The sequence below is a fragment of the Pipistrellus hanaki genome (genome assembly GCF_964339955.1).
Source record: "Pipistrellus hanaki genome assembly, chromosome: 10".
NCBI lineage: Eukaryota > Metazoa > Chordata > Mammalia > Chiroptera > Vespertilionidae > Pipistrellus > Pipistrellus hanaki.
The window spans coordinates 47544309-47571895 of NC_140512.1; the positions used below are offsets into that span (position 1 = coordinate 47544309).

General features: G+C 52.5%; 1 protein-coding gene across 4 annotated transcripts in view; it reads right to left on the reverse strand.

Moving 5' to 3' along the window:
* The window catches only part of TBXAS1 (thromboxane A synthase 1), a 139129-nt gene that overhangs the window by 21100 nt on the left and 90442 nt on the right, over positions 1–27587 (reverse strand). For all 4 annotated transcript variants that reach the window (XM_084896754.1, XM_084896752.1, XM_084896753.1 and 1 more), the window contains 4 exons: positions 25028–25116; positions 23199–23347; positions 21472–21602; positions 16969–17280 (listed from right to left, as the gene is read on the reverse strand). In XM_084896754.1, coding sequence (XP_084752880.1) covers positions 16969–17280; positions 21472–21602; positions 23199–23347; positions 25028–25116 — 681 coding nt within the window. The remainder of the gene's footprint in view (positions 1–16968; positions 17281–21471; positions 21603–23198; positions 23348–25027; positions 25117–27587) is intronic.

Sequence of the window (27587 nt, forward strand, 5' to 3'; positions counted from 1 at the left end):
GCCGGCCACGCGGCGGCCGTGTGCACTGGCAGCGGCCCGGGCTAATTACGGCAATTTGTTTTGGCCGCGGATCTTAAGGAATCGTTTGTTCCCTTAGTCTTCCGTGTCTGCAGCTCCTGCAGCACTCCACGTGCCCACGGCCTCAATCCACTGCCTTTCCCCGTCCCCCTCACCCCTCACCCCGCCCCGGCCCGGCACATAGTGAGGCCTCTCCCAGGGACCGGGCCTTAAGGAGGGGCGGGCGGGTCCCTCCGGGGCCCAGAGTGACAGGGAGGCCCTGAGGGGGTGGGGGGGGACCAGCGGGCTGGAGAGGTTTTCCTGGGATCATGGGCCAGGCAGCCAGGGGTGAAGTCCACATCCACGGGCCAGGTGGCGGCAGGAGTGGGGGCAGGGAGGGCAGTGAGGGCCCCTGGAGGACAGAAGCAGCCCTGAGAGGTGGGCATGGCTGAGCAGGGCCAGGCCTGTGGCAGGGCCCTGTCTCCTACCCTCTCAGGGTGACAGCAGATGGGCCCCCAGCAGCGCCTGGGAGGACAGCCTCATGGCCTCGGCGGGTCCGGGATGAGAGGTCACAGGGTCGGGCTCAGAGTGGGGGGGTGACCTAACGAAGAAGGCTGGCTCCTTGGAAGACAGGAGGGCCATCTGTGGCCACAAGGAAACAGGCAGAGGAGCGGCCCCCAGCTCCCGCTCTCCGGCAGCCACTCCCGTGGGCGCAGGCTGTGGCCGGAGCTGTGTGTCCTGCCCGAAGGCTGCACCGTGTGTACGGTTACGAGAGAGGAGAGTTTGTGAGACAGGGCAGCCCCCTCCGGGCCGGACGCCAGCTGCAGCCCCTGCAGAGGCCTCTGCGTCTCCCCGAGCCACGGCCCCAGGTGAGGGGCGAGGAAGTAGGGCACAGGACATGGGGGTGCACAGTGGGGCCAGGGAGAGAAAGCCCGGCCGTGGGGGGCTGGGAGCGGAGCCAATGGCGTCTCCGGAAGAAAGGGGAGGTCTGCAGCTACTCTGAGTCCTGTGGGCAGGCGCAGGGTGCGTTCCACCTGTGCCATTCCATTGAATTTTTACTGTGCAGGCGGGAACACGGAGGCTCCGAGGGGCTCGTGTGGAGGTCACCGGGCAGAGAGGGTGGAGTGGGTGACCCCGATGGCGGTGACGGCACCAGGCAGAGGACAGCACAGGAGGGCTTTCCCGCCCTCCCTGAAGCGGGTTGTCCCAGGGTGCGCTCTGCACTCAGAGCTGAGGGCCGGCCAGAGGCAGGTGCCTCGTGAGGGGCATGGACCCAGCGGGGCGTGTGCACAGGTCCTGCCTGGGACCCTTGGTTGCTGCGATCAGTAACAACCTCTAACGTCCTCAGATCCTGGATATGTGATCATTTTGTTGGTCCCTAGCAAACTGCTGTCCTGGACACACGGGGTGGCCAGAGAGTTTTGTCGGAAGGGAAGGAGGGCTCTGAGCTGTAAGGGAGGGGGCACCCCGAGGAGCCGCGCAGGGGTGACTCAGGGGTGACCCAGAGGGACCCTCTTTGTGGGGGAGCCACATGCACCTGCCGAGACCCCGGGCAGCATCGAGGCTCCGAGGCAGCCAATTGATGATGTTTCTATCTCTCTATCCTTTTCCCTTCCTCTCGCTCTAAAAATCAATTAAAAATATAAAATAAAATTTAAAAATCTCCTCATTCACTTTTCTGAGCTGAGGTGATAAGCTGGGGTAAAAAAAAAAAAAAAAGTTTGAAAAACATAGCTCTAATATCCCAGGTGCGCTTGCCTCAGTTTCCCCATTCTCTGGCGCTGTTATAAACGATTCCTTTGACTCTGCTAATGGTACCGAAGTCCCCGAGGCTGGTGCCTGTGCCTGAACAACAGCCCCCCTCCCTGCCAGCAGAGCCCGTAGGGCTTACGGTGTTTATTAAGTAATAATAGAGTCGCCAGATTTATCATATGAAAATACAATCATTCAGTTAAATGGGAATTTCAGCTATGCAAGGAATCACTTATTAGTATACATATGTCCAAAAAATTGCACGAGGCATACATATACTAAAGAAAAAAAAATGATGCTGTTCATCAGAAATTTAAAATTAACCAGGCAATTGTATTTTATGTGGCATCCCTAGGTAAGTAATAAACAAGCAGAAAACTGGGTGGGGTGGGGGGGGGGGAAGTTTCCAAAGATGAAGACTTCTGAGTGCCCCAAACTACAAAACTTGGTGCTTTCCTAGGATCATAAATTAACAGCTGTATCCTATTATGCAAATGTATGTTAAGTTATTCGCTCTCTGTCATCATGCTCCAATAAAAATTGTATATATGACATTTAGAAAAAAAATGACACCTTCTGATAAGAGTTTTGTTCTGCGTTTTGGTGGCTCTGATCGCCTCCGGCTCGCCAAATGCCACAGCCGCAGACACACAGAGCCGGCGTCTTTTGTGAGCGTATTACCAAATTACTTATGGTCTGTCCAGAATGCTCGAGAACAATCCCAGGCAGTGGCCCGCGGCTGCTCTCCTCCATGTTAATGCCTTTCAGAAGAAACCCAGCTTGGCGGTGAAATAACATCCCTGACTTTCATCTGGAAGTTGGCGGCTTCCCACCATTAAAAACTGTGCTTCGCGAAGGTTAGCGTCACTGGACAAGCAGACGGGAGGTCACGTGGTCTTTACTCTCCGGCCTTCCTGTGTCTTGGTGATGACACACAAAGGGGAGAGAAACCCGCTTTCTGCTGCTGCCTGGCTGTCGCCTGGCTGTGGACATGCCCACCAGTTGGCTAATTGAATATTCAGAGCGTAATGGAGATAGATGGCTTATCTTCGGGTGGATCTGCTTAGTTTTTCAACTGAGGACGGCCTGGCCTATTCTCTCGCGGCTCCTGGCATGCCCCCGAGTTTTGTGTTTGCTTTTAGCGATGATGATTCTGTTTTCCTAATTGTGGCACCCTGTTTGGGGCAGAAAGGCTGGCGTCTGTGCTGGGAGGGCGGGGAAAGAGCTGGTGCAGGGCACACGACGCCCTCGGCGTGGTCCTGAGAGCAGAGGCTGGGAGGAGGGCCGGCGGCCAGATGGCTGTAAGGAATCTTTGAAGAATGCCAGGCCAGGCTCGGAGGACAGGCTGCTTGCAGCAGAGATTGCAGGGAGGAGGGCAGGTGAGGCTGATGCGATTAAAAAAGGACTCTTTGTTCGCCCAGAAGAGAAAATACAGACTCGGAGGGAAACGTCAAAGTGGCGTGCTGGGCGGGAACTGTGCCTGCTTCCCCACTACAAAGGCAAACGCTTCCTGCCCGGGGTGGGGGCGGGGCAGGGGCACGCTGTCTACGCTCAGTCTTCCCAGACCCCATGACTGGCCAGTGGAGCCCACAGTGGAATGAGCATGGGCCTGGGAGTCAGGTATCCACACCCCGAGGGACCTTAGCTGCCTCCTAATGTCCTCTGCCTCAGTTTTTTTTATCTGCAAAATAAAAGGCATTAGACGGAATGTTTTCTGGTTTTCTTTCAACGTTAGCTTTTCTTCATTCATTCCACTAACACAGAGCACCTGCTGTGCGCCTGGATGTGGTGACAGAGAGAACCTTGCACTCATGGCGTCAAGAGCGGAGCTTGTCTTAGGGCCAACAAGCAGAAGTGTGTCATTTTGCCTAAGACAGCAGTTGGCAAACTCATTAGTCCACAGAGCCAAATATCAACAGTACAGCGATTGACATTTCTCTTGAGGGCCAAATTTTTTAAACAAACTTCTTCTGACACCACTTCTTCAAAACAGACTCGCCCAGGCCGTGGTATTTTGTGGAAGAGCCACACTCAAGGGGCCAAAGAGCCGCATGTGGCTCGAGAGCCGCAGTTTCCCTACCACTGGCCTAAGAAAAGGGGAAGGAGGCGGGGAGGAGCAGGGGATAGAATATGAAACTCCTTCTGAAGTTGCTGACTCCGACTTTCTGAAAATGACTAAGAAAGGCAAATTCCAAGAGGAAAAATCAGTTGCTTTTTTGGTCACTGGTTCTCCCAGCTGAGGAGGGAGAGGCCTCTGATGACACGGGCAACTAGGAGGATCTGATTTCTGGACGTTTCTGTCCGAGACGGAGCGGAATGGATTACACCCAAGGCCCGCCTCTTGTTCCAGCGGAACCGCCTGGAAATGAATGAGCCGGTCAGCAAAAGCCTGCCTGCCTCTCCCTAGGCTTTGAAGTTTGATATGGGAAATGCGATTTGGGGGAGGGGGTGGGGGTTAACCCTTCTTTCAGCTGTAGAAGAGAAAAGCAAGCACGGATGGACATTTAGCAGGATACCCCTTAGATAAGCCACGGGCAGGATTTGTTTCGCTGGATTTCTGCCTGTATCACCAGAAATCTCACGGAGCCCGAGAAGGCCGTTTGTCCAGACAACCACAGACCTTACCAAGTGAGCAAAATGTTGAGGGACAGGGAGAAAAAGCCACTGGATGCAGTGATCGATGGCAGGTGTAACATATGAATTATTCCCGAGGTGAGAAACCCAAGGGACAGAATGAACAGAGAAATGCCTGATCTGTTCGACTTTAGGTGTGGGAAAAATTGTACATGGACGTAGTGATAGGATTTTATTTTAAGGGCAGACAAGGGCATGTCATTTTGTCAAATGTTAAGTAAAAAGTAACAAGATTCTTTTTGGCTTAGTTTTCTTTCTTTGGCTATGGACTTTTATGCTGCCTGGCCTATTGTTTATTGGTTGTTGAAGGGAGTTAATTTAGTTTTTCTGTTTATGGTAAATTTGCATGTTGGCTTCTTACGCTTTCTTAGTCTAACAAAACTGAAGGTACAAGTAAAAATGCCATTTGTCCTGATCGTGTCCTTGGTACTTGGTGGCAGAGGACAGGGAGAGGACACCGAGAGAGGAGGAAAAAATGGCTTTGGGGTCTTCCCAACACCTTGACAGGGACCTGGTTGTCACAGTGCTAGCAAGTGGTCGTAATGGGTCTAAATGGGAGCTAACCCGCTCTGGACAGCTAGCTGCCGGCTCTCAGAGATCTGTCTCCCACCAACCTCTGGGTCTTTCCCAAGAGAATGTTGCGGTTTGTGGACATGGGGTCACATGTGGGTTCTGCTTCTCCTTTGAGCTAGTCATTTGCTCTCTATTTCAATGTCCTAATCTTTAACCTGGGGGAGATGTCAAAGTGGTTGTTAGAGTTGCCTGGCCCAGCCTTAGGCACAGAGCATGTGTTCAATAAATAGTAATTCTTCTTCTTCTTATTTTTATCCTAATCATTACCAATACTCATTGATATTAGATGCTTGGCTCCAAAGAATCACCCTGTGATAAAAACACTTCGGAAACGGGGTGTTTCTGTAAGAAAACCTAACGCAGCCAGCACAGACAGCAGAGAGCTACCATCAGCCACTGGCCGCAGGCTGAGCACAGAGAAGATGGACAGTACCCTTAACACTGAGTGAGAGGCCCACCGCGCACTGAGCTCAGAACAACACCCCTGGAACGGGAGACTTTCCCATTAGATGCCTCTAGGTTTCTGACTTACACAAGGCTCTTGTTAGTAGGACCCCTTTCTTTACAGAGTTAGGTCAGATTTATCTCACACATAAAATTATTATGAAGAGTAATTACGGTGCTCCATAAATGTTTACTGTTATGATGATGGTGCTGGTGACCGCTATCATTAGCATCTTTCAGGTCTACAAATCACTAATTTGCAGCCAGGCTGGAGGATCATTAAATGAGCTTTTCCGAGAAAGGAGAGAGGTTGAGGGGAAGGGAGAGAAAAAGAGCGAGAGTGAGAGCAAGAGAGAGAAAAAGAGAGAGAGAGAGAGAGAGAGAGAGAGAGAGAGAGAGAGAGAGAGAGAGGCTCCAGGCAGCTAGAAACACTCCCTGAATTCTGAGGTAGCACGTGGCTTGTGAGGGAACCTCCCTGGGCATCTGTTGTGAGATGGAGAAATAGCCCCTGCTGCTCCTGGGTATGGGCACAGAGCAGATGGCCTCTTCCATGTCTAAGGGCCATAATCCTAAGAGCAGTCCCCTGGAGGGTCTTGCCAGGCCTTGGTCTTGTGGCTCTGTGGATGGACCTGAACCACAGCACAGTCACAGAAAGCCCACTACTTCCTCGTGACTCAGGGAGTGTTTTCCCAAGAGCAAAAAGCATCTCCAGCGATTGCGCCGAGTATCTATCCCGTTAGTCATGTTGTGCACAGTGCGACTCAAGGACTCAAGTGCAGCTGGTACGTACACCTCTGGGCGTGTGGCCATAGTTCTTCCCGTACCTGCACCTCACAGTCACTCGGGGGGCTTTTAAAAAAGTGGGGTGCTGGCCTCACTGTAGAATCTCCTGGGGTGGATCCCAAATACACGCCATTTGTAGAAGTTCTTGAAGACACTTATGTACGGCTGCTGTTGGGCCTTGATGTGCATGTGGGTCCCCGGTCTAGGTGGTCAGGTGGGTAGGAGAAGGAACTGTTAGACGGTCCCCAGTTGCCTAAAGTCAGATTCTGCCTAGTGGTGGGCTGGGGTCTAGTCTAAAACCTCGGCCCACTTCCGTTGGAGACTCTGGGGCCTTGGGGCGGACAGGAGACCCTGCAGCGCAGACCTCCCGGGGGGCAGCTGTATACAGCGCAGATAGCAGGAATCAGGCGCCAACTGCTTGGAACGGCTGAGTGTCCAGTGGGGAGGGAGGGCAGGTGGCCCCTTTGTGGCCTCAGGATGCAAAGCTGGCCCCCAGATCCCCCGTGTCCCAAGGACGTTTCTGAACTGAGAAGAACATGGCCCGAGCAGCGGTGCACGGCCCCCAGGCAGGACAGCATCGCCCGTGGCATCCAGCAGAGACCGGGGAGAGGGAGGACAGTGAGGACTCCGGGGTGGGCACCCACTCGTGCCCAGGTGTTTAATCATGGGAGTCTCAGTGTTGCTGTGAAGGTGCTCTGTGGCTGCAGGTGACTTGCAGTGTGAGTGGAGGAGGCTGCCTTTGACAATGAGGATGGTCCTCGTCCAGCCAGGTGAAGGCCTGGAGGGCAAAACCTGAGGTTTCCTGGAGACAGCGATGTCCTGCCTCAAAATGCAGCATCGCCTCCGGCTGAGTGACCAGCCGGCTGGCCTGCCCTTGCCCCAGCCCCGCCATCGCATGAGTCAGTTCCTTACTGCCTCTCTCTCTCCTGGGGTCCTGCTCCTCCCCAGCTCCTTTCCCCCACTGGTTAAAGGGGGTGTGACTGCTCCTTCTTCAGAAAGTTATGGTGAGGATCAAGCTAACACTTGCATGTGACACACTTGGCTTAGGGTCTGGCATGTACACATCCGCGGGTCATTACCTTTGCCAGAGGAGGAGAAGTCCAGTCCGTGCCTTTCTTTCACAGATCAGGAAACGGAGGCACAGCAAGGGGTGACCCCAGCGTTGTATGTACCCCTGCCACTGTGCCCAGGATCGTACATGGGCTCACTCATCTAATCCTCACGACAATCGCATGACCTATATACTCATATCCCCAGTAAAAAAAAAAAATCCTCATCCTAGGATATTTTTCCCATTGCTATTTAGAAAGAGTTGGAGGGAGGGAGGGGGAGAGAGAGAGAAATGTTGATGTGAGAGAGACACATCAGTTGCTCGACTCCTGCACATGCCACAGCAAGGTCAGGGGATTGAACCTGCAACTCAGTTATGTGCCCTTGACCAGGAATCGAACCTGTGACCCCTTTTGGTGTGTGGGCCGACCCTCTAACCACTGAATTACCGGCCAGGACTCATATCCCCATATTACAGACAGGAGGAGGAGGAGCAAAGGACTCTGCCAGTCATCCTTGTCACACTGCGGGGGAGTGGCAGCTCCTGCCTCTGAGTGCGCCACTGGGAGGACCGGGCCCAGCACCCACGGCTCGGGCCCCCTTTGGGTGGCGATGTGCTTGGTCAGAGAGAGTCTAGGTTTGTTGTGAGTGTGACTGGGAGCTGCTCCCTCGCTGAGAGCTTCATGACTCTGCCTGCACCTGGCTGGAGAGCGCTTGCCCCCAACAAGGGGTGAGAACTGCCCCCAGGGAGGGGGACCTCAAGCACAGTGGCGGGTGGGGCCAGTGTACCACCTGGCGCCATTTTCATGAGGAAGTTTGTTCTTTTTCCAGAATGGCCCTCCCCTGGCCCTCCCTCCTTCTCCGCCATCCCGTTGAGTTAAAGGCCTTGCACACAGCTGAGGAGGCACGGGGAGTGTCCTCTTCCCTCCAGCCTTAGATTTCTAATTAAAACGTCTCCGAGACTAAGCCCGTTGCCAAAAGAGCCTGGGTGGCTTTCTAAAGCTTCTTGTTCGTGGCCAGAGGGAAGTCGATCCCCTTCTCATCTCTGTGACAAGGGTTCTTCTCGGGGGTGTCTGCTTTATGCTCCCGCAGCTCCGGCCCCAGTCGGGTCCCAGCAGGGGAGGCCAGGGGAGTCTAATTACATTCCTCCTATAGGGAACACTCAGGGAAGGAGGCCTTGACAAACAACTTATAGAGAGGGGAAAAATCAAGTTAAGCGATTGAGAAACAGACATTGCCTTTTGTGTCCTAGGGACCCAATCTAAATATTTAAATTTTAAAGACAGAATTCTAAGTGCTTAACTTTATAAACCTTACACATTGCAACTCATAGGGGAGTCAAATAATCCTTTCTGATCTGGGAGATTCATATGCCTGGCTGCACAGGCTCAGGCAGTTGATGTTTTCACACATACCATATTTGGCTACACACACACACACACACACACACACACACACAACACACACACACCACATCACACACACCACACACCATACCACACACACACACACCACACACCACACCACACACACACACACACACACACACACACCACACCACACACACACACACACACACACACCACACACCACACCACACACACACACACACACACACACCACTCCACACACACACACACACACACACAAACACACATAATGCTATCCACAGCAAACACTTCAGAAAGGCCCCTTATGCCTTACTGACTTTCCAATTGTTCTTCCCTCTGAGATGCCTGGTGACCAGCTATTAGTGGGTGTAGATTGGCCCCCCACGCCCCGGGGGAAGCTATTCATTTGCTGACGGCTAGTACATAAATACCATGAACAGGGAGAGGAGAGACAAGGGTGAGTAGGTGGGCAATTAGTGAGGACAGATTTCAGCTTGATGTGGGAAGAGCTTTATCCAGGATGACAGGGACCGTGGATAGTCCTGTCCCTGGGAGCGTTCAGGCAGCGCAACACGATCTCTCAGACCTCGGTCTTCGATGGGAGGCTGCCCTAGATGGCCCTGAGACCCCTCAGAGCCGTCCGGGTCCTCCCTTCCTTTGGCGGACAGTTCTGGGCACGGAGTGGCGGGTGTGTGAATAGCCCCGAAGCCCTGTGGGAACACCGCTGAAGGACTGGAGGCACTGCTGAGTGCTGCCTTCCCTCGCCTGCCTCTACCTGGGCAGTGGCCTTCCCTGACCCCGTCTACCAGGGCGAGTAACCATGTGCTTTCTCCCAGGAGTCTCCTGGGGGTCCCCACCACCAGGTTGTGTTCAGACAGAGGAGAGTGGGCAAACTGGCACTCATCACAAGCCTCCATGAGCCAGGCATGTTGGAGGCCCTGGGACACACCAGTGTGCCAGGCAGAAGACAGTCCTGTGGGGGTTGAGAATATCACCCCTCCCAAGAGTGGTGGCATTTTAGTCCTGGGTAAAGGGCTGGAACAAAGGAAGAAGCCCTCATGGTGAAAGTCTAACCCTGGGGACGGGTCGGGTCCTCAGGGAGCAGGAGTCTTTACCTTTGCCCCAGCAGACACCACTGGGCTCCACGGGTAGACAGATGGTTTGGTCAACAGAGTCCAGTGACTTCCGTTTTTTTGTTGTTTTTTTTAAAATGTGTGTGTTAATTCCTTATTCCAAGAGCTAATTGTTGGGAGTAAAACCCATATTTTTGATGTTTTAAGAGCCTGTAATGTGAGCAATAGTCAGATAGATGAGCCGTTCAGCTGAGAATCCAGCTCCATGTCAAGTGGGCCCACAGAACGCCAAGCTTCACCTCAGAGCTCACTTTCCCAAGTTTGTTTTTAATTCTCGCTTTTCTGGACTGATGTGAACCGACCCCGGAAAAGCTTATCGGCTTAGCAATGCTCAGCCCAGAGGCCCCGGCAGTGAGGACAAAATACTCAGGATGTGCTGGTTGGCGTGGCCCATTCCCGGGAGGACCATCTCTTTGCAGGTCACCTCTCCCTCTGCCGGCACAGGATGGCTCTGCGGGGACTCCGGCGGAGGGGGATGCGGAGCATTAATTGCTAAAAATTGCAAGTGCTCAAGCGCTACACTTGACTAAGCCCGGTGGCCCAGAAACACACCTGCACGTTCCTCCTGCTCTTCCACCGGCCTCCCACTCAACCATCCCCACCGGACACACAAAAGACATCACTATGCAAATTCACAGGCTCCGGGACTGCCCGGGGCCCCACCGGGACAGAGGGTCAGGAGGTGAAGCAGGAAGCCTGGCTGCCTCTCTGGACCTCGGGGAACAGAGCCAGAAAAAGAATAAAGAAGACTAAAGAGTGCTGCGAACTGTATAGCAGAGAGAAAGAGAAACCCAGGATGTGGGGCCAGAGGAAAAGGGAGAAGAAAGGGAAGGAGAGGCAGCGGACCACAAGGCCTGGGGGTGTGGCCGCCACGGCCAAGGCCCCTGGGAGCCGTTCACAGTCAAGTTGGGTCCGTTTCCCCAGGGGCCAGGTGGGCTTGGGTTTTGACTGCCCCTGCCAATGTGGAGGAGCGGGCCCTGGGTGGTGGCAGAGGAAGCCCATGACACTGAGCAGCACACATTCACAGCACAGATGGGCGCAGTCTGCCTTCCTGCAGGTGTCCCCAAGGGGAGATTGGGCAGCTGACCTGGACCGCAAAGGCTGGTGCGTGTGTCTGATAACCGTACGGGCAGTGGAAAACGGGGCTCTGCCACCTGATCCAGATTGGCTGGTCACCCCTCTTTGGTGTCGCTGGAGTTGTCTACTCATGGGGCACAGAAGTGCCCTGCACCCTGTCTTCCTTCTTCCTTCCCCAAGTGGGAGCTGTGGTCGCAGGGCCACCTATGGTAGCTTCCAAGATGGAGTTCCAGGTACCACACCGGGAGGCCCCTCCTGTAGGCCGTCAAGACTTCTCTGCGCTGCTATTGGCTGTTGGGATGCCAGGGAAGGGTGAGAGAGCCTGCGTCTCCGGGGGCAGACGCTTCCAGAAGGAAGGACAGGACGTGGGTGAGTTGGACACAGTCTAAGGGCCTCCTGAGGCTCCTGTTCCACAGTGAGGACAGTACAGGTCTGCGCTGGGCTCCACGGGGGCAGCGTCAGGGGAGCTGCTTCGACCACAGTACTTGGACGTGGCCTCTGGATTGGCATCTACCGAAGGGCTCATTGGGGAGCTTCGGTCCAGAAGGTGCTCCCTGCCTGAAAGACCTGGCCTGACGGCTGCCTGCTGGATGTGGCAGGGCCCCCCGAGTGCAGGTGCACCCCGAGGGAAGGCGCTGGTGGCCATCCCCATCTGCCTCGTACATGACCTTCCATCAACTCCGGAGCGCTCCCTAGCTCCCCGCCCCGGAGAGAATTCTTTAAGGAGGCCAGACCATTTTAGGGTTATGGGCAACACACTTCCAGAAACACCCAGGATTTGGGCAATGCCCTCATCACTTTGTCTCTTACTCAATAATGTGAGAGTGGCATCCTTATTTTTGGATTCATTTTGAGGCTGTTTGCATTTACTAACAAAAGGTAAAGCACTGCAGAACATCCGTGCGTTACCTGTCGTGAGAAACAATTACGTGACAACTGAGAGAGGCAGGGTAGGTGTTAGAACCTGGCTGAAGGCAGTGTGGGCCACGGACCCGCAGCTTCCACATCGCCCGCCGGGGAGCTTGCTGGGAGTGCAGAGCCTCAGGCCCCGCCCCACACCCGCCGAGTCAGCACCTGCATCTAACCAGCTCCCCACACCGAACGTCTGGTGCTGCCCTTGGCGGCCCTGCCCGGTGGCCCGGTTCTTGTCTTGTTTTAGAGTTTGGCTCTAGGGCTGCAAGCTGTCCTTGGCTCCTACCTCTTTCCTTGTGCCTCGTTGATCCGTGTTCTGCTGGGCTGCTAGGGTCTGTGGGGAAGGGATGCGTCAGATGGACCACTCCTGCCTGGGTGGCTGGGGAGCACCTGAATGGATCCTCCTAAATGTGAGGATGGTGAGACCCGAGCAGATCGAGGCAGGAACCCTTCCCGGTAGGGAAACCCATTTCCGGTTCTTCACTTGAATCTTAAAGGCAACTTTGCCCTACACCCTGTGTGGACATGACCCTGGAAATTTGCCCCGGGAGAGATCCAAAGTGGGAGACGTTTGCCCCCACAGTGAGGATAAGTTTGTGTTAAGCTACTTGCATTTTTTCCACTAACCCTCCCTCTGTTACAAAGGATGAGTATTTACAAAACAGCTGGCTGGAGGCAAATGGCTCTTCCTTTTTTTCCTTTAATGTAGCCACAGACTATGCTATTTTCCTCTGAGATCCCCTGGCTGCTTCAAGGAACAAATCCTCAACCTTGCACACACGAGCAGCACAAGCTAATCAGCTGAAATACCCAGCGTGGAATGCCCTTTTATCCTTAGGAGAAAAAGAGTGAGTTTATTTTAATTAGATATTTATAATGGCTACAAAGCAGCTCTTCACGAGAACATTTCGGAATGTGGCCTTCCTTCTAGGGCATAACTATGTTCAAATGATCCCAACGAGAGGCTATCTATCAATCTAGCCCAATTTGTGATAAATTTACAACGGGGTTCCGCACAGATTTATAACAACAATTAAGCAGAAGGAAAATGGGTCATAAATTTTTGGCTGGCACAGTCCGGCACCAATGAGATAAAAAGAGAATGGTTTAGATCAAAAGTCGATAATTTCCACATAAAGTGCTAACGCTATAGCAAAAACAATTTATATGGAAAGAAGTTGTTTTCGCTCTCTCATCCTTTTCAAAATTAGATATCGGAGAACGCAACGAAGCACCCACATTACAAAGGTCTTATTAAATCACGGGCGTGCTTTCTTAATGTTCCGTGTGGCACAAGTGCTACAAATCTTTCCCCTTCTCAACTCGAATTTAATGAACGCTCCTCCTCTTCAATGTGACGAAGAAGACACGGAGAAAAGAGAGAGCTCTCCAAGAGATTGGGTGACTTGAGAAAGAAGGTTTTTAAGCCGCTATTTGATGGGGAATGAGAGGAAGGAAAGCCAGACAGAAGTCCAAAGCCAGACGATTTGGGAGAGAACGTAGGCTGTGCATGGGAAGACACTCCATCCACTGCGCCACACCAGCCAGACCAGATTTCTTTGATACGTGGGTCAATAAGCCCCCGAGCCAATCTGCTTTGATTTTTCTGTCAACAGAAAAAATCCTAACTGATACAGGGCACATATATACTCTTTTTTTTTTTTTTTTTTTAAAGAGGGACAGAAGTTCATGAGATTCACCTAGGGTGTTGCCGTAAAAGGATGTGACTCAGAAAAGAAACTGTGGAGCTCACACCCAGCGGTCTCATTGACAAACGCAGGGGAAGACCATCTCCTGAGCTGTGCGGGGCTCTACGGGGACCTCACGGAAAAGCCAGGTCAGGACAGCCTTGGGGAGCCTCTGGGGCCACGTCTGGCAGGAACTGGCACTCCAGGAATATTTGTTGAATGCAAACCAGCAGGGAATTATAACAAGTCATTCTTTCCATGCTAATTTTCAGGAAAATATCTAATGTGTGAACATATATAATCTGCACTTCCATATCCTGACAGATGGTCTGTATTAAGAAAACTGATTATCAGAAGGAGAAGAAAGAAGAACAAGGGGAAAAAATTTTAAAAAAAGAGATCTCATAAATGTTTATTGAGTGCATATCATGCGGGAAGCTATACTACTAGTAGCACAATTATGACGACCAAATTTAATTTTTTAAAAGATGCACTGTATTCCTATTTCTCAGAGACAGTGCCAACTGTTACCTGGAGACAGAAAATGGCCTGGGGATTTGCATGACTATGGTCGGGCTTTGGGCGCTGTTTCTTCCTAGAATTGGGATTTGGACCCTGAGAGTCTTAAGCTGTCTGCACAAGGTGTAACTAGGAACCACCCACATCAAAACCACGTGGGCTGTTCATTCTAAAATGCAGGTTCCTAGGCACCAGCCAGACTCCATGGAATGAGAATCCCCACGGGTGGGGGCCTGGGGCCTGCATTCCAAACACCCTTCCCAGATGGTTTTGTGCAAGCTCAAGTTTCAAAACTTGACCTACTAAAATGTCTCTTTGCCAATGGTCCCTCCGTACCTAGCAAAGCCCGTTGGGAGGTGACCCTCTGGGGAAAGAAGCCCCCATCCTGGGCCGGGGGGATTTGAAAGAGCCAGCGTTTAATGAGATAATGCCGTCCTCCCTGGGGTGATGGTCAGGGAAGGCCATGTCAGAGGTGGAGTTGTGTCTGTGAGGGCCTTGGACTGGAAGCTTGTGGAACACTCCCTGAGGCCTCCTGGGAGAGGAACACAAACCAGGTGGGGTTATGATGGCGCTGGTGAGACAGGCTCCTGGAGCCCACGCTCCCTGCATCACCCCACACAGACTAGACTTGATCATTTGCTGCCTTTGATTGCCCTGAGGGTTTTATTTTCAAGGGAGATATTTTAATAGACATCACTTCTTATTTCTCCCTATTTTTTTGTTTTTGTTTTTATTTTTCAATTAGTGATTAAATTCCCCGAAGGTAAGGAGCATGACTTCTACCTGTGTAACCCACTGCCATGTCTGCCTACTGCTTGGCCACTCATCAGATGCTTAAACGTCTTTAGTTCGACCCGCCTTTGGCGTATTTAGGGCCAGTCTCTACTGCCTTCCTGGGACAACAACCGGAACTCCCTCTGGGAGGTGCTCTCCCAAGTTCTCAGTCCTTGGACTTGAGTATGATTGACTCTGGGGGTGTGATTAATTGCTTCAAGCCCATCTGTACCCCATTCCCCCACAACACTTGCTTCAAGAATGGGCAGTGGCCTACACATTCCCATCAGAGTGAACCTCATGTCTCTTGCTGAAAAGCTGGGGCCACATACACTCTTTGCTCCATTGATGATGAGCAAGGGAGCCAGTATCCAAACGTTGTTGGCAGGCTGCTCGGAGTTTGGAGCACAACTGAGAATGAGGCCATACTACAGAAGCACAACCAAAAACTGGAGACCTGGGGCCGGAGCATGTCACTGAGGCCTTTATAAAGTTTGCCTGAAGCCACATCTATTCCTGAGTTGCTCAGTTTTCTGTCCTAATAAGCCCCTCCACCCTTTAAATAAGTTTCGTTTGGGGTTTTGTTACCTGCCAGCAAACACATCGCAATAGATGTGCCCTCCAGTGTCTGTTACTTCTCTTTCAGTATGTATCCCAGTCATCTTTGGTTCCTCCTCCTCCCCCTCCTCAATTAAAAAGGCCACAATAAAGTAGGAGCCGAGAGGTGGTGGGAGTGGGTAGCAGAGTGATTTGGATTCATGACTTGTTGAGACTCCGTGCCCAAAGAACATCGATTCATGGATCAATGTCAACCTGGAGGGAAGCCCTGCCCTGTTCAACATTTTAATCAATGACTCAGATGAAATAGGAGACATGCTTAGCAAGTCTCAGATGACACAGAGCTGGAGGAATTGCTAATATGACAGATGGCAGAATCAAGATTCAAAATTATTTTGACTGACTTGAGCAATAATAAGAATAAATATAAACCCTTGCATCCAGGCTTTAAAAAAAATCAATTACACAAGCAGTGGATTGGGGAAGTTCAGTTTGGCATTTGTCATCACATGGTGGAACTTTAGGCTGACCATAGCTCATGATGAGCCAAAACTTAGAGCAATTAGTAACATATGTAATGCACTGGAGAGGAAAGGCTAACCGTGCATTTAATTCCCCCAGTGGGATAAAGAAGTAGAATTTTCTGGGAGACAGTTTTCAGCTCAATATATGGGGGGGGGGGGGGGGGGATTCTAATGGTCCCAATAACAGAATGGGCCACCTCCCAAAACTGTGAATGCAGTGATTACGTCAGAATGTGATAGAAAGACTTCTATGACGGTGGTCTCCCCCTTTTAAAAAAAAAATATTTTTTATTGATTTTTTACTGAGAGGAAGAGAGAGGAATAGAGAGTTAGAAACATGGATGAGAGAGAATCATCGACCAGCTGCCTTTTGCATACCATCCCCCCCCCCCCCCCCCGCCCCGCCCGCCAACTGGGGATGTGCCCGCAACCAAGGTAGATGCCTTTGACCAGAATCGAACCTGGGACCTTTCAATCCACAGGCCGATGCTCTATCCACTGAGCCAAACCGATTTCGGCCGGTGGTCTCCCTTTTAAAGCACAGATTTTAACAGTGATTTTCTTTAACAACTCATAAGTCAAAGCAATGCACACATAAGCATCCAGGAAAAAAAAAAAAAAAAAAGGCGTCATAAAGTAGCCTAACTTGGCGCCCTTGAATGTGTGCCTCAAGTCCAGCAAGGAGGGGCCTCCTCTGGAAGGAAGATCCAGAGTCTGGACTCTGCACCATCGGCCCCGTTTCGCCCGACTCCGTTTACAGACCTGCTCTCCTGTGTTCGCCCAGCTGCGCTATGCCCTCTCGTGCCTTCACACCTGCCTCCCTGAGCATGGCACCGCGACAGCCAGAACACCGGAAGCAGCACCTTCTGCCCACCCCTGACCTTTGACCCTGCCCAACCGAGGACTTTGCAGCAGCCAGGCCTGGTTTCAGGGATGGCCCCACACAGACAGGGAAGGCATGCGCTAGAATGTTTCTTCTTGTTGTTTTTCCTTCTGTTGTTCTGAACACTACATCTTACTTGCTAACTCAGAGAGACGGAGAAGGTGGGCAATGGCCCTATTTCATCTTGCAAACGCAGCATGTGATTTTAGCGAGGCGGTTAACAAAAACAGGTTCCACCTCGACAAACACGGGCCGCGGGGCCCAACCTGTACTCACGTGTTTCCCGGTGAAATGGTCCACCTCTCTCAGGAGCTTCTCCTGGCAGTCGGGGTTGGTGGCCAGCAGGTAGGTGGCGAAGGAGAGCGTGTTGGTGACGATCTCGTAGCCAGCGATGAGGAAGAGGAAGGCCTGGCCCACGACCTCATCCACCGTCAGAGGCTTGGACGGGCGTCTGGGCTGGTGCTTCTTGGAGGGGCCCGCCGAGCATTCGTTGGAGAAGACCTGGGTGACGATGTCGAAGCCCTCCACGCCCACGGAGGTGGCGGAATGGCGGGCATCCAGGACCATTTGGAGGAAGTCTCTGCGCCGCTGAGGGACAAAGGAGGAAATGCACATTATGGATGGCCCCGGGCCGCAGAAGCGGGGTTTCTTGGAGCACAAAATGCAGTGTTAGGATAGAACAAGGATTGTCGCTGCGGGATGAGCTGAGATGGCGAGAGCCCCCTGAATGTCCCTAAGTCCACATCCTGGTGCAGTCAGGAGCAGACTGCGATGCAGTAAAAAAGGTGAGGCCGTCTGCCTGTCTGGGCTCATCAGAAAGATGCTAAGCCACTCTGGTGAGTGCACAAAGCAAGCTGCAGAGGGATATGTAAGAACAGTCAATGCACAAGGCATCTCATTGCATCTATTTGCCCCTGCAGGGCAAACCGTTAGCCACATCCATACTCAGTTCCCTGTGAGCTGGGGGATGGGAAAACAGGGGGCTTTCAGTGTTTACTTGACCCGTGTTTGTGCTACTCATGGGTTGGTTGGTTTTCTAACAATAAAACATCATGTAGCCAAAACCGGTTTGGCTCAGTGGATCGAGCGTTGGCCTGTGGACTGAGGGGTCCCGGGTTCGATTCTGGTCAAGGGCATGTACCTGAATTGCGGGCACATCCCCAGTAGGAGGTGTGCAAGAGGCAGCTGATCGATGATTCTCTCTCATCGATGTTTCTAACTCTCTATCCCTCTCCTTTCCTCTCTGTAAAAAATCAATAAAATATATTTAAAAAACCAAAACAAAACAAAAAAACATTGTGTAGATTTAAGTCAAAGTACATGCTCCATTGTTCGCCCACGCCCATTTGGGGTTCTGTGCTGGCCATGCTCTTCTCACCAGCAGGAAGTGAACGTAACCCGGGGCCCGGAGACCAGCTTTGGTGAAGCTTGTCTTCCAAGTCTCCAGCCTGCGTTCTGCATCTCCTCTCCTCCTCACCTCGGGCCCCTTTTTTCCCTCAGTAATTGCTAGCCCATGTGAGTGGTTAGAGCTGTCTTCCCATTTCCCCTTATCTTCTTCATGTGTTTCCCATCGCTAATTGTAGCCATAGAAGCACTTACTACATATTGCCTTAGCCTTGACTGAGCGTATCCCCGGCACATCCCTTCTCTGAAAAGCTCTTTAATGTGGTGAGCGACAAACAATAGGTCACTCTTTTCAGATGTTTTATGGAATTAAACAGCAAAAGGAGAGTATCAGAACCACCACCAACATCCTCTAATGTTAAAGTGCCCTGCTTGTTGTCGCGTTTCCTCGTACGGTATTGGCTTCTGGGTTTCTGTTGCATGAATAATCCGTGCCACACACGTGAGCACTTGATTCCACCCTTTACGATGGCTGTTATTTCCCGTGTGGCTGCTTTCCTCCTTCTATAAAAATAGAAGTGTCTCCAGGGCAGGACCCTGCACTCCCACCTCGGTGTTGATAGTGTGCCGAGTGTGTGTTAGGTATGCAGCACACGGTTCCATAAATAAAAGTGCGGTGCGCTGAATGCCTTCTGAGGAAGGCTGTGTGTGCTGTTGGGAGCAGCCACCGTGGACCCTGAGACCTTTGCAGCTCTTCTGCTTCCCAGGCGTGTGACCTTGGAAGGCGTCTGTCTGCTGAGACACCAGCAGGGCTCACGGCGAAGCCTGGGTGTCAAGAACTGGGAGACCAAAGAGGCGGGGCCTCCGTGTCCGGCCCACCCTCTGGGGTGGGAACAGTGAAGAGAATAGCAAAGGGCCAGTACAGCTGGCTGCCTCTTTCTTTTTAAAAAATATTTTATTCATTTTTTACAGAGAGAAAGATAGAGGGATAGAGAGTTAGAAACATCAATGGGAGAAAAGCATCGGTCAGATGCCTCTTGCACACCCCCTACTGGGGATGTGCCCGCAACCAAGGTACATGCCCTTGACCGGAATCGAACCTGGGACCTTTCAGTCCGCAGGCTGACGCTCTATCCACTGAGCCAACCCGGTTTCTGCAGTCTGCTTCTTTCTACCCTGGCCCTGCTCATTCTGTTTCCCAAAGGGCATCCTCAAGGGATGGCTCACCCCAGCTTCCTTCTTCCTGCTGCTTGGCCAAGGCCTGGATGGCTGTGGTGCCCCCCCACCCCCACCCCTGCTAGCTCTGGTCCTGTGGGGGCAAAGGTGGGGGCATACTGGCACACATGGCAGCTGAGACCCTCCGCTGCCTCAGCTCCTGGGTGCTGGCCTGGGGCCCCAGGACATCCGCAGGCCTCTCAGCCGGCGTGTCTGAAACTCCTCAGCGTGTGGTACGGCTGTGGTCCCTGAGGCTTGCTCGTGGCTTTGTGGAGCGGGGTGAGGGCGGCGATAGGAGGGGGCGCACCAGCACATCCGCACGCGTGGAGTTTCCCCGGGGCGGGCGCAGCTGGCACCCTCTCCTCGCCTCCCGGCCGAGGCCGGCTGCTGGAGGGCCATCGAGCTTCTACAAATCCGTCTCACCCTCCGGCCCCAGAGGCCGGAAAGGGCTGCTCTCACAGGCCCGGCCCGGCCGGCGAGGAGCATTAGTGCAGATGGCTTTCTTTTATGTGCCCTGCATCACGGGGCTGTTTGAACACAGCCCACTTAGGGCCCAAACGCTGCTGGTTTATGGTCCTCTCCCAGCAAAACACGCGCCCTGATAGATGTAGGTGTCTAATCCGCCCATCGGCCAGGGCTTGGAAAAATATTTACCTTTTAACATCTGCGCCGCATTTTCCACTGCGCAAACACACATCTGCTTGATGGAACGTCTTGCAGAGTTCAGATGGGTTTCAAGTGAGTTTTCTTAGTAACCGTATAGCTCTGTCCTGACACGGGCCGGCCTGGATTTGTGGTTGGGAGGTTTGCCTCAGATCAACTCATTGTTTGAAACAAATAGCTCTCGAGTTTATAAAAGGAAAAGCTCGAGGCAATCCCAGTAATTGGATCTTTAATAACCCTCCCCTCTCCGTCAGCGGCTCGGGGTGCGGTGCCACAGTTGGAGAATTCCGGCCTGACTCCACAGCCAGTGGGCTTCAGGGGGAGTCGGGGCAGGGGGTGTGGGTGTGAGTGACCCCGTGCTCACAAGGAGGCCGCTTCTAGCAGCACCGAAATGGGGCTTTGCTCCCGCTCCTGCCCCAGCCCCAGCCTCACTCCCGAGAAACAGGAACCTGGAGGCGTGTCCTGTCTCCCCACACCTGCCAGGGCACCCAGCTGAGTTCATGGTGGTGTGGGCCCAGGGGCCATGAGCTTGTCCACACCTTCCCGCCTGCTGGGCCTGGATACCTCTGCTGCCCAGTCTCCAGAGGACACAGCTGGGCATCCCCGAGCCAGCTCCCCACATCCAGCCTGACCCTGGGTTCACCCTCCGCCAAGGCGAGACCTCCCGCCCTTCCCTTGTCAGTCCCTCTGAGCCGCCCAGTCCCTCTGAGCCCCCCAGCCTTCGAGAAAACCCCTTTAAAGCGACCCTGTGCCCAAGTCAATTCAGAATAAGGCATTTTGCCTTTTTTTTTTTTTTTTCTTTTTTTCTTTTTTCTTCCTTTTAAGCACTTTCTTGAATGTAACAGGTTCCTTAAAGCATAGCGTTGCATACACACCAGCATATCCAACATTGAAATTATTTCCCCTAACATTAAAAATCCCCACGTCCATTCTCAGCCAAGTTCCGTGAACAAACATTTGACTCGGTTCCTACGTTGTGCCAAGTGTGCTGCAGGTCTGTAAGGAGGAGAGAAATCTTGGGTCTCCAATGAGGCAGAGAGGGTCCCCCAACCACAAAAATATGCAGGAGCATCCTCGGAGCCGAAGGGGAGTGTGGGATTGGTGAGGGCTGCCTGTTATTGATGCTGTTCGTGCTGTAAAACCTCGTTCTCACCATTTTTTCATGTAAAGATTATATGCTGATGAGAAGCACACATGGGCACATTTACCTGCAGAATTCTTTTGGGCAGCTAGAACCTGGGCGGGGGGTGATGCTTGAAATAGGGGGTGAATTGGGGGGCAGCTTTAATTCTACTGACCTCGGAGTGTGGACAGATGGCTCTGGGCTCTCCCCACAGTGCCTCCCACCTGCCCTCGCTCTCTCTTTGTTTGCTCCTCCTCGACCTTTCTCCTTTCTGTCTCCTGCCCCTGGGAAGCTCTGGGGGGGAGACCCGTGCAGGACAGCGGGGTGCGGAAGGGTGGGTGGGGCAGGGAGGGAAGAGAGGAAAAAGAGACCGCGAGCCATGCCAAATGAGGCTCCCTTCCATTTGGAAGCTGTGTCCTATTAAAACACGTTACCTCTGCTGCTGCTTGCCGGTCCCGCAAGGCAATCACATTCCTAATGAGTTTGTTAAAAAAGCTGTTCAGTTCATCTCGCTTCTTATTGGGCAGAATCCGGGCCAGTGGGACCATTATGGATGGAAATGATACTTGAAAGAGAAAAACAAAAATGGCATTGGAAAGGGGGGCGATGACAAACCCAGGCTGCTCGAGGCCTGTTGCCAGGAAGCAAGCCCGGCCTTGAAGGAGAGTCTTTCCCTCCGAACGGCCGCCCCCCCCCCCCCCCCGCTCCTGGGGGAGGGGCCGCATCTCATCCCCCCACCCCCCGGACTCCTCGCTGTCCCCGCACACTGATAAACACTCATCCGACTGAATCCCCGCTTCCATCTGGCCCTCCACAAGCCAATCTCATGCCTCGAAATTAATTTTCCGGGCCCCGGATAGGAGGGCCCACGCTCCTTGTATTTCACCAAGAAGAAACAGGGAGCAGGCCGTGCTTCAAGTCTTAGCGAGTGGTCAGAGCTGGTCTACTTCCTCAGCTTTCTGGTCCTTTTCAGCCCCCCTCTCCCCCCCCCCCCCCGCCCTCACTGGGTAATTGTCCCCAGAGCTACCACTTGCATCGCCCCTAAGTGTTGCCCAGACAGCTGCTGGCAAGGATGCTGGCCCCACCCACTGTGGGCGCCTCCCCTGCTGTGCCAGGTGCAGCCTGGGCCATGGCTGCCATGGCCTTGGGACAGGGCTCCCTGGGTCAGGGGTGCTTAGCGCCTCGAGGTGAGGGGTGGGAGGGGTGGTGTGACAGGGCACTCGGCTTAGGTTAGCTCTCCAGCATTCACGGTGGGCCTGCCGTGCACAGGTAGAGTGCAGAAGCTGGGCTGGGAAGACGGGCCTTCAAGTGACTCTAATTCAATTGTGGGCTGTTCTGGACCCAACAAGTTCTCCAAATACTCTGCCCATTTTCAAGAGCCAGCGCCTGAACCAGAGACACGGCAGGGAGACAGGCTCTGAGTGGCGGAGAGCCGAGCGGCAGCGGCGTGGGACCACGGAACCACCTCCCTGGGGTGCAGGGTGGGGGGCAAAGGAGGACGAAGCTTGACCCCCTTTGCAACTCCTCCTACAGTGTCTGTGCAGAGCAATGCGAATGAAACTGACCGAGGAATGAATAAAATTCACTGGCCCTGCAAATGGCTAAACATTGTGGCAATCATTAATAACAATAGCATCAACACCTCGATGCTTTCGTAAAAGCGGGAAGACACTGGAACTGGCCAGGGGGTGAAAGCTCACTTCTCAGAGCAAAGTGAACGGATGGTAACCCGCACATCGCCTGTCACAGGGGATCTGGTTTGCTGGGCGTTGGGCCTCAGGCAGAGAAGTCTGCTGCAGAGGATTGTGCTGGCGGAAGATTGTGCCCGGGAAAGGCTTAGGGTTCAGACTTTGCCTTTCTACTAGTGAGCCTCGGTTTCCCCATCTATAAAATGGGGGTGAGAATGCCTTTCTTATAGGATGAATTCAGGCACCTTCTGAGGCAACGCACGCACAGCACTGAGCAGAGGGCTCGGCCGCTGCTCTCCCAGGGGTGGGGATGAGAGGCCACCGACGGGGGTGAGAAGCGGCTCTGGGGAGACGAGACCCCCCCTGGTGGCAGAGGCTGGGTCCCGAGGGCCGCCCCGCACCACCCACGTGCCCCGGGCTCTGCCCTCCTGGCAGCGGCCCCGTGTCCCCGCCCGGGCAGGAGCTGTACGTACAGATTAAAACCAGGAGAGGTTTGGGGATGGAGGAGGCGAAGAAACGCCGGCAGTGCTTCACAAAGGGGTCCTCGGGCGCCTTCTGGGAGTCCACCGGGGTGCCGAAGGCCACACTGGCCACCACGTCTGTGCTGTAGCAGCTGTAGCACCTACGGGAGAGGGAACCACGGGAATGTCGAGAGGGCTGTGCCACCGGCCCGCCCATCGAGCTCCACCGTCCGCTTACTCCAAAGAGGAGCTTCCCGCAGGCTGAGCGGGCAGGGGGAGAGAAAAGTGACTGCGCTTAGACCCTCTGAGCGGGGACAGCGGAATACCGGGAGACACAAGACACAGCCAGGAGCCGGTCTGAACACAGGCGGGAAGCGGGGACACCGTCAGGCGACTTCCAGGCCGCGGCCGCCGTCTCGGCCAGACACAGCCGCCACCATACGGTGCGGTACATTCACTCCCCGCCTCGGAGGGAGAACGGGGACCCCACGCCGATGCGTGTCACCCCAAAGCTGTTCAGAGCCAGCGCCTCACGATCAGTTGAGACAGAGCAAATTGTGATGAATGGATTAACAACCTGCTTGTCTGGTTGCATTAGCGTTATCCCCCTCTCCCTCCTCATGGGCTTACAGTTCTCATAAGGGCAACAAACAAACAAAAAAAAAAACACAGAGGCCTGTCACTCTCAAAGAAACACGAGACAAACTTTGGAACCAGCCTCAGGAACATATTATATTATCACAGAAAACACACGCTGTAGTTTAGAAACAAACAGATGGAAAAGGGTCTGGCGGTACGCTCCGGAAAAACGAACTTCTCGGGCTCGGGGACACCTGCCCCCCCAAATGGCCATTTTAAACTAAAGTGATCTTCCCCCCCCCCTGTTATTCTAAAAGGGCCCCCAACCGGGTATTCATACCCCTTTGTCATTAAAAGGACTATTTTCAGGGTTTGATGGAGGCACATACTTAGTTCCTCTTCCTCAGCAATTCGATCACCAACCATGAGGCGTCAATGGCGGCTCCAGATGACTTATTTTACTTTGGCTGCTGCTATTGAAAATGGCCCTGCCGTTGATTACCCATCGCCCTGCTCCTGCTGCAGAAACAATCTGACAACTGAATGGGGCTTCATCTGATCCCGATGATGAAAGACATAAAGAAATTTTAAGAGTTGTTTACTCTGCTTTTATAGCTGCGGTGCCCACCTTATCTTTGGCCAACTCACGCGTCTCATGACCAGAGAGAATGTGTACAAGAGGATTGTGTAAACAACGTGGTACAGTTTAAATGCCAGTGATGATTATGTTATCATTTTTATTAGCAATGATAATAAAAACGAGTCAGCTTCTGGCTTATCTGCCACCCCCACCTTACCCCTCATCTACCATAAGTGAGCACAGGACAGCGAGGAGAAGAGTCAGACCATCAGTCACTTACATGTGGTGTCCACCGCTAAGTCCTGGCTTGGAGGCTGAGGTGCACCCCGATTTCTCCGGAAGTAGAAATGCAGGGACTTTCCCCAGGACCCTGTCCTTTCTGCCCGGGTGTATCCGGCCCGCTCCTAGGTTTGCAGAGGTGAGCGGACAAGTCCACTCACAAGCCACTGTCCACTCGAGACTTCCCTCAGCATGCCACACCTGCCCCGGGCCGTGTTCACATCTGCGTCACATTCTATACGGGCTCCATGTCTACTTATTAGTCAGTCCACCCGTGCTTTTATGAGCTTCTAGCATGTGCGCGGTTTGCTGGTCCCGAGGTCACTGTCCAGTAATTACTTCCAGTGACAATTAGAAGCAGCGATTAGGAAATGGGACGTCTCATCCGTGTGGCAGCCCTTACCTCTGGATGTCGAAAGCGTCCCCAGACTCCGCATAGCGCTGCAGGTGAGCCAGGAGCAGGTCGCAGGCTTGGCTGATGAGGGGCGTCACCTGAGAGCGGATAACAAAGGTGTGATTAGGACACCACGCGGGCAGCATGCCCACATCAGCTGCCGATAAAGAGGCCATGGGTGGTGCTTCCTGGAAAGTGGACATTGTTTTGAAGATAATCTTCATGCAGCCAAGATTCAAGAGGAAGGGCTAAAATTTACAGAAATCATGACATACAATAGCTGTAAAGTTTCTATTTTAGCTTAAGCAATCTGGTTTTTTTTGGACACAAAAAGAAGGGATGTAGAGTAAATACTGTGAAATAATTACGAAAATGGTCGTTAAGTGCTGAGATGGCAATGACAATCTGTATTTGGTTTCATGGCATTTGGTTAGCATTAGAGAGTAAATAGACCACAATCCATATGTGCTATCTCTGGAATTAGCCCAAATCTATGTTAACTTGGTTTCAATTATACTTTAGGTCTTCCACTCACATACAAAATCCGAGGAACTAAGGTTGCCCCTTTCCATACTCTTCACTAAATACAAAAGTCATTCTTAGAGCGTTTCCGAAGGATGGCTGTTCATTTCTGCTTAAATTGCTCATAATCTTCAAATCAGGGGAGCCCGTGACTTCAAGAGGCCTTCTCTGCCCCCACAGGATAGTTGCTGAATTTCTTTAATAGTAAAATATTTTTATTATGGAAATTTTCTGAGAGAATGACGTCATGAACATTCATGTAACTAATTATCCAGCTTCCACAAATTTAGATCTCACTTTGGCTGCCCACCACTTTGACCCCACAGGGGCTGGCTTGAGTGGGTGGGATTCTTATAGGAGCCTGATGGGCACTCACGTGACCATTCATTCTCTCCCGGGTGTTTGAAAGCCAAGGTGGAAGCATGAGGGGGGCAGGGGGACATTTTATCCAGGATGTGTTCTAGAGCAACATCACAGGGAAAGCAACATGCTGTACCTCATTGTTCTGAGCATTTCTTTGGAAAACATATTTTGGAATGTTATCTATGTTTCTATTTTACCTTTTGGACACAAGAATATAAATTCCTCTGGGTACAGGAGATTTTTGTCCTTTTTTTTTTTTTTTTTTTTTTGTGTGTGTGTGTGTGTGTGTGTGTGTCTTTGGTACCCAGAACAGTGCCTGGCACATAGTAATTATTTGTTGAAGGAATCAATGATGAATGAATGAATGGATATTAATGATTACACAAGATGCACTCTTTGCTAATAAAGTCTTGAGATATTTGGGAAAAGTCCTAAAATGTTAGGAGGTATGTTGTATTGAGGCTAAATCTGACTTTTCCCTTCCCCTCCCATCCCCTCCCCTCCCTTCCCCTCCTCTCCCCTCCCTCCTCTCCTCTCCTCTCCTTCCCTCTCCTCTCATTTCCTCTCCTCTCCTCTCCTCTCCTCTCCTCTCCTCTCCTCTCCTCTCCTCTCCTCTCCTCTCCTCTCCTCTCCTCTCCTCTCCCTGCATCACACCTGAGAGGCAGCTCCATGAACAGAACACAGCAATCCCGTAAATTATAAATAGACCATTTTCTTGCACATCAAGCACAAAGCCAGGTTATGTTGACTTTTTCAGGAGACATATAACAGGCAAATATTGAGGTTCAGGTCAATGAAAACCATAAGATCTTTCTCCATGAATCATCACCATGTACAATTGATTTTTTGACCCTTTAGGGTCCATTCATTTGAAAGGCTGTATTTTTCATTGCCTGTATTGTTATAAAAAGTCCTACCTTGTGTTCTGAGTGGAACAATCTCTTAACTTTCCAAAACACATGGGGTGACTGGAGAAGTCTGGCAGAGCGGGACAGAGGGGTGGCTGTTGGCGGAGGTTGGAGGAACGCATGGCTTTGTTGAACCCTTCTCTCCCTCTGCTCCCGCCAAGCCAGCCCTGTGTGCTTTGGGCTGTAAGGAAAGAACTGTGTCACCGGGGCCCGGAGCCTCGCTGTGTAAGAGGCAGAGAGGGCATTCCTGTCGTGTGAAAGCAGTGAGCTGTGGTCTGAGCTCAGGGCTGCGTGGGTCCCCAGGGCTGGGACAGTGGCAGGGGCAGCACCTGTGGGCAGCTGAGCAGACACCTCCCCTGTCCTCTCCCTTCCCCCCACACACCCAGCAGAGAGATGGCAGAGCATCTGAGCTACTCCCCTGTGGCCAAGACCTGAAGGGAGTATCAGGACAGGGAGATCCTGCAAAAGAGGATTTTCTGCTCATGAAGCCTTAAGTGAGCTCAGAGCACTGGGTGTCTGTCCTCGGTGTGGGTGGGCCAAGGTGTGTACTCATCACTCACATCTAATCTCCTGCAATGTGGCTACTCCTTTGTTCCAACTGAAATTTGGTAAACGTGTCTTCCAAGCCTTCATTCCATTTATTGACATGTCTACAGGATCAGACACCGAGCCCGAGGCCCTCCACTAGACGGCTACTCTAGGTGGCCACAGAAATGGTCATTACCACTGTTTCTGGCCAGCTGTGCAGGAGCCTAAGCCAATTTTCAGCCAGGCAG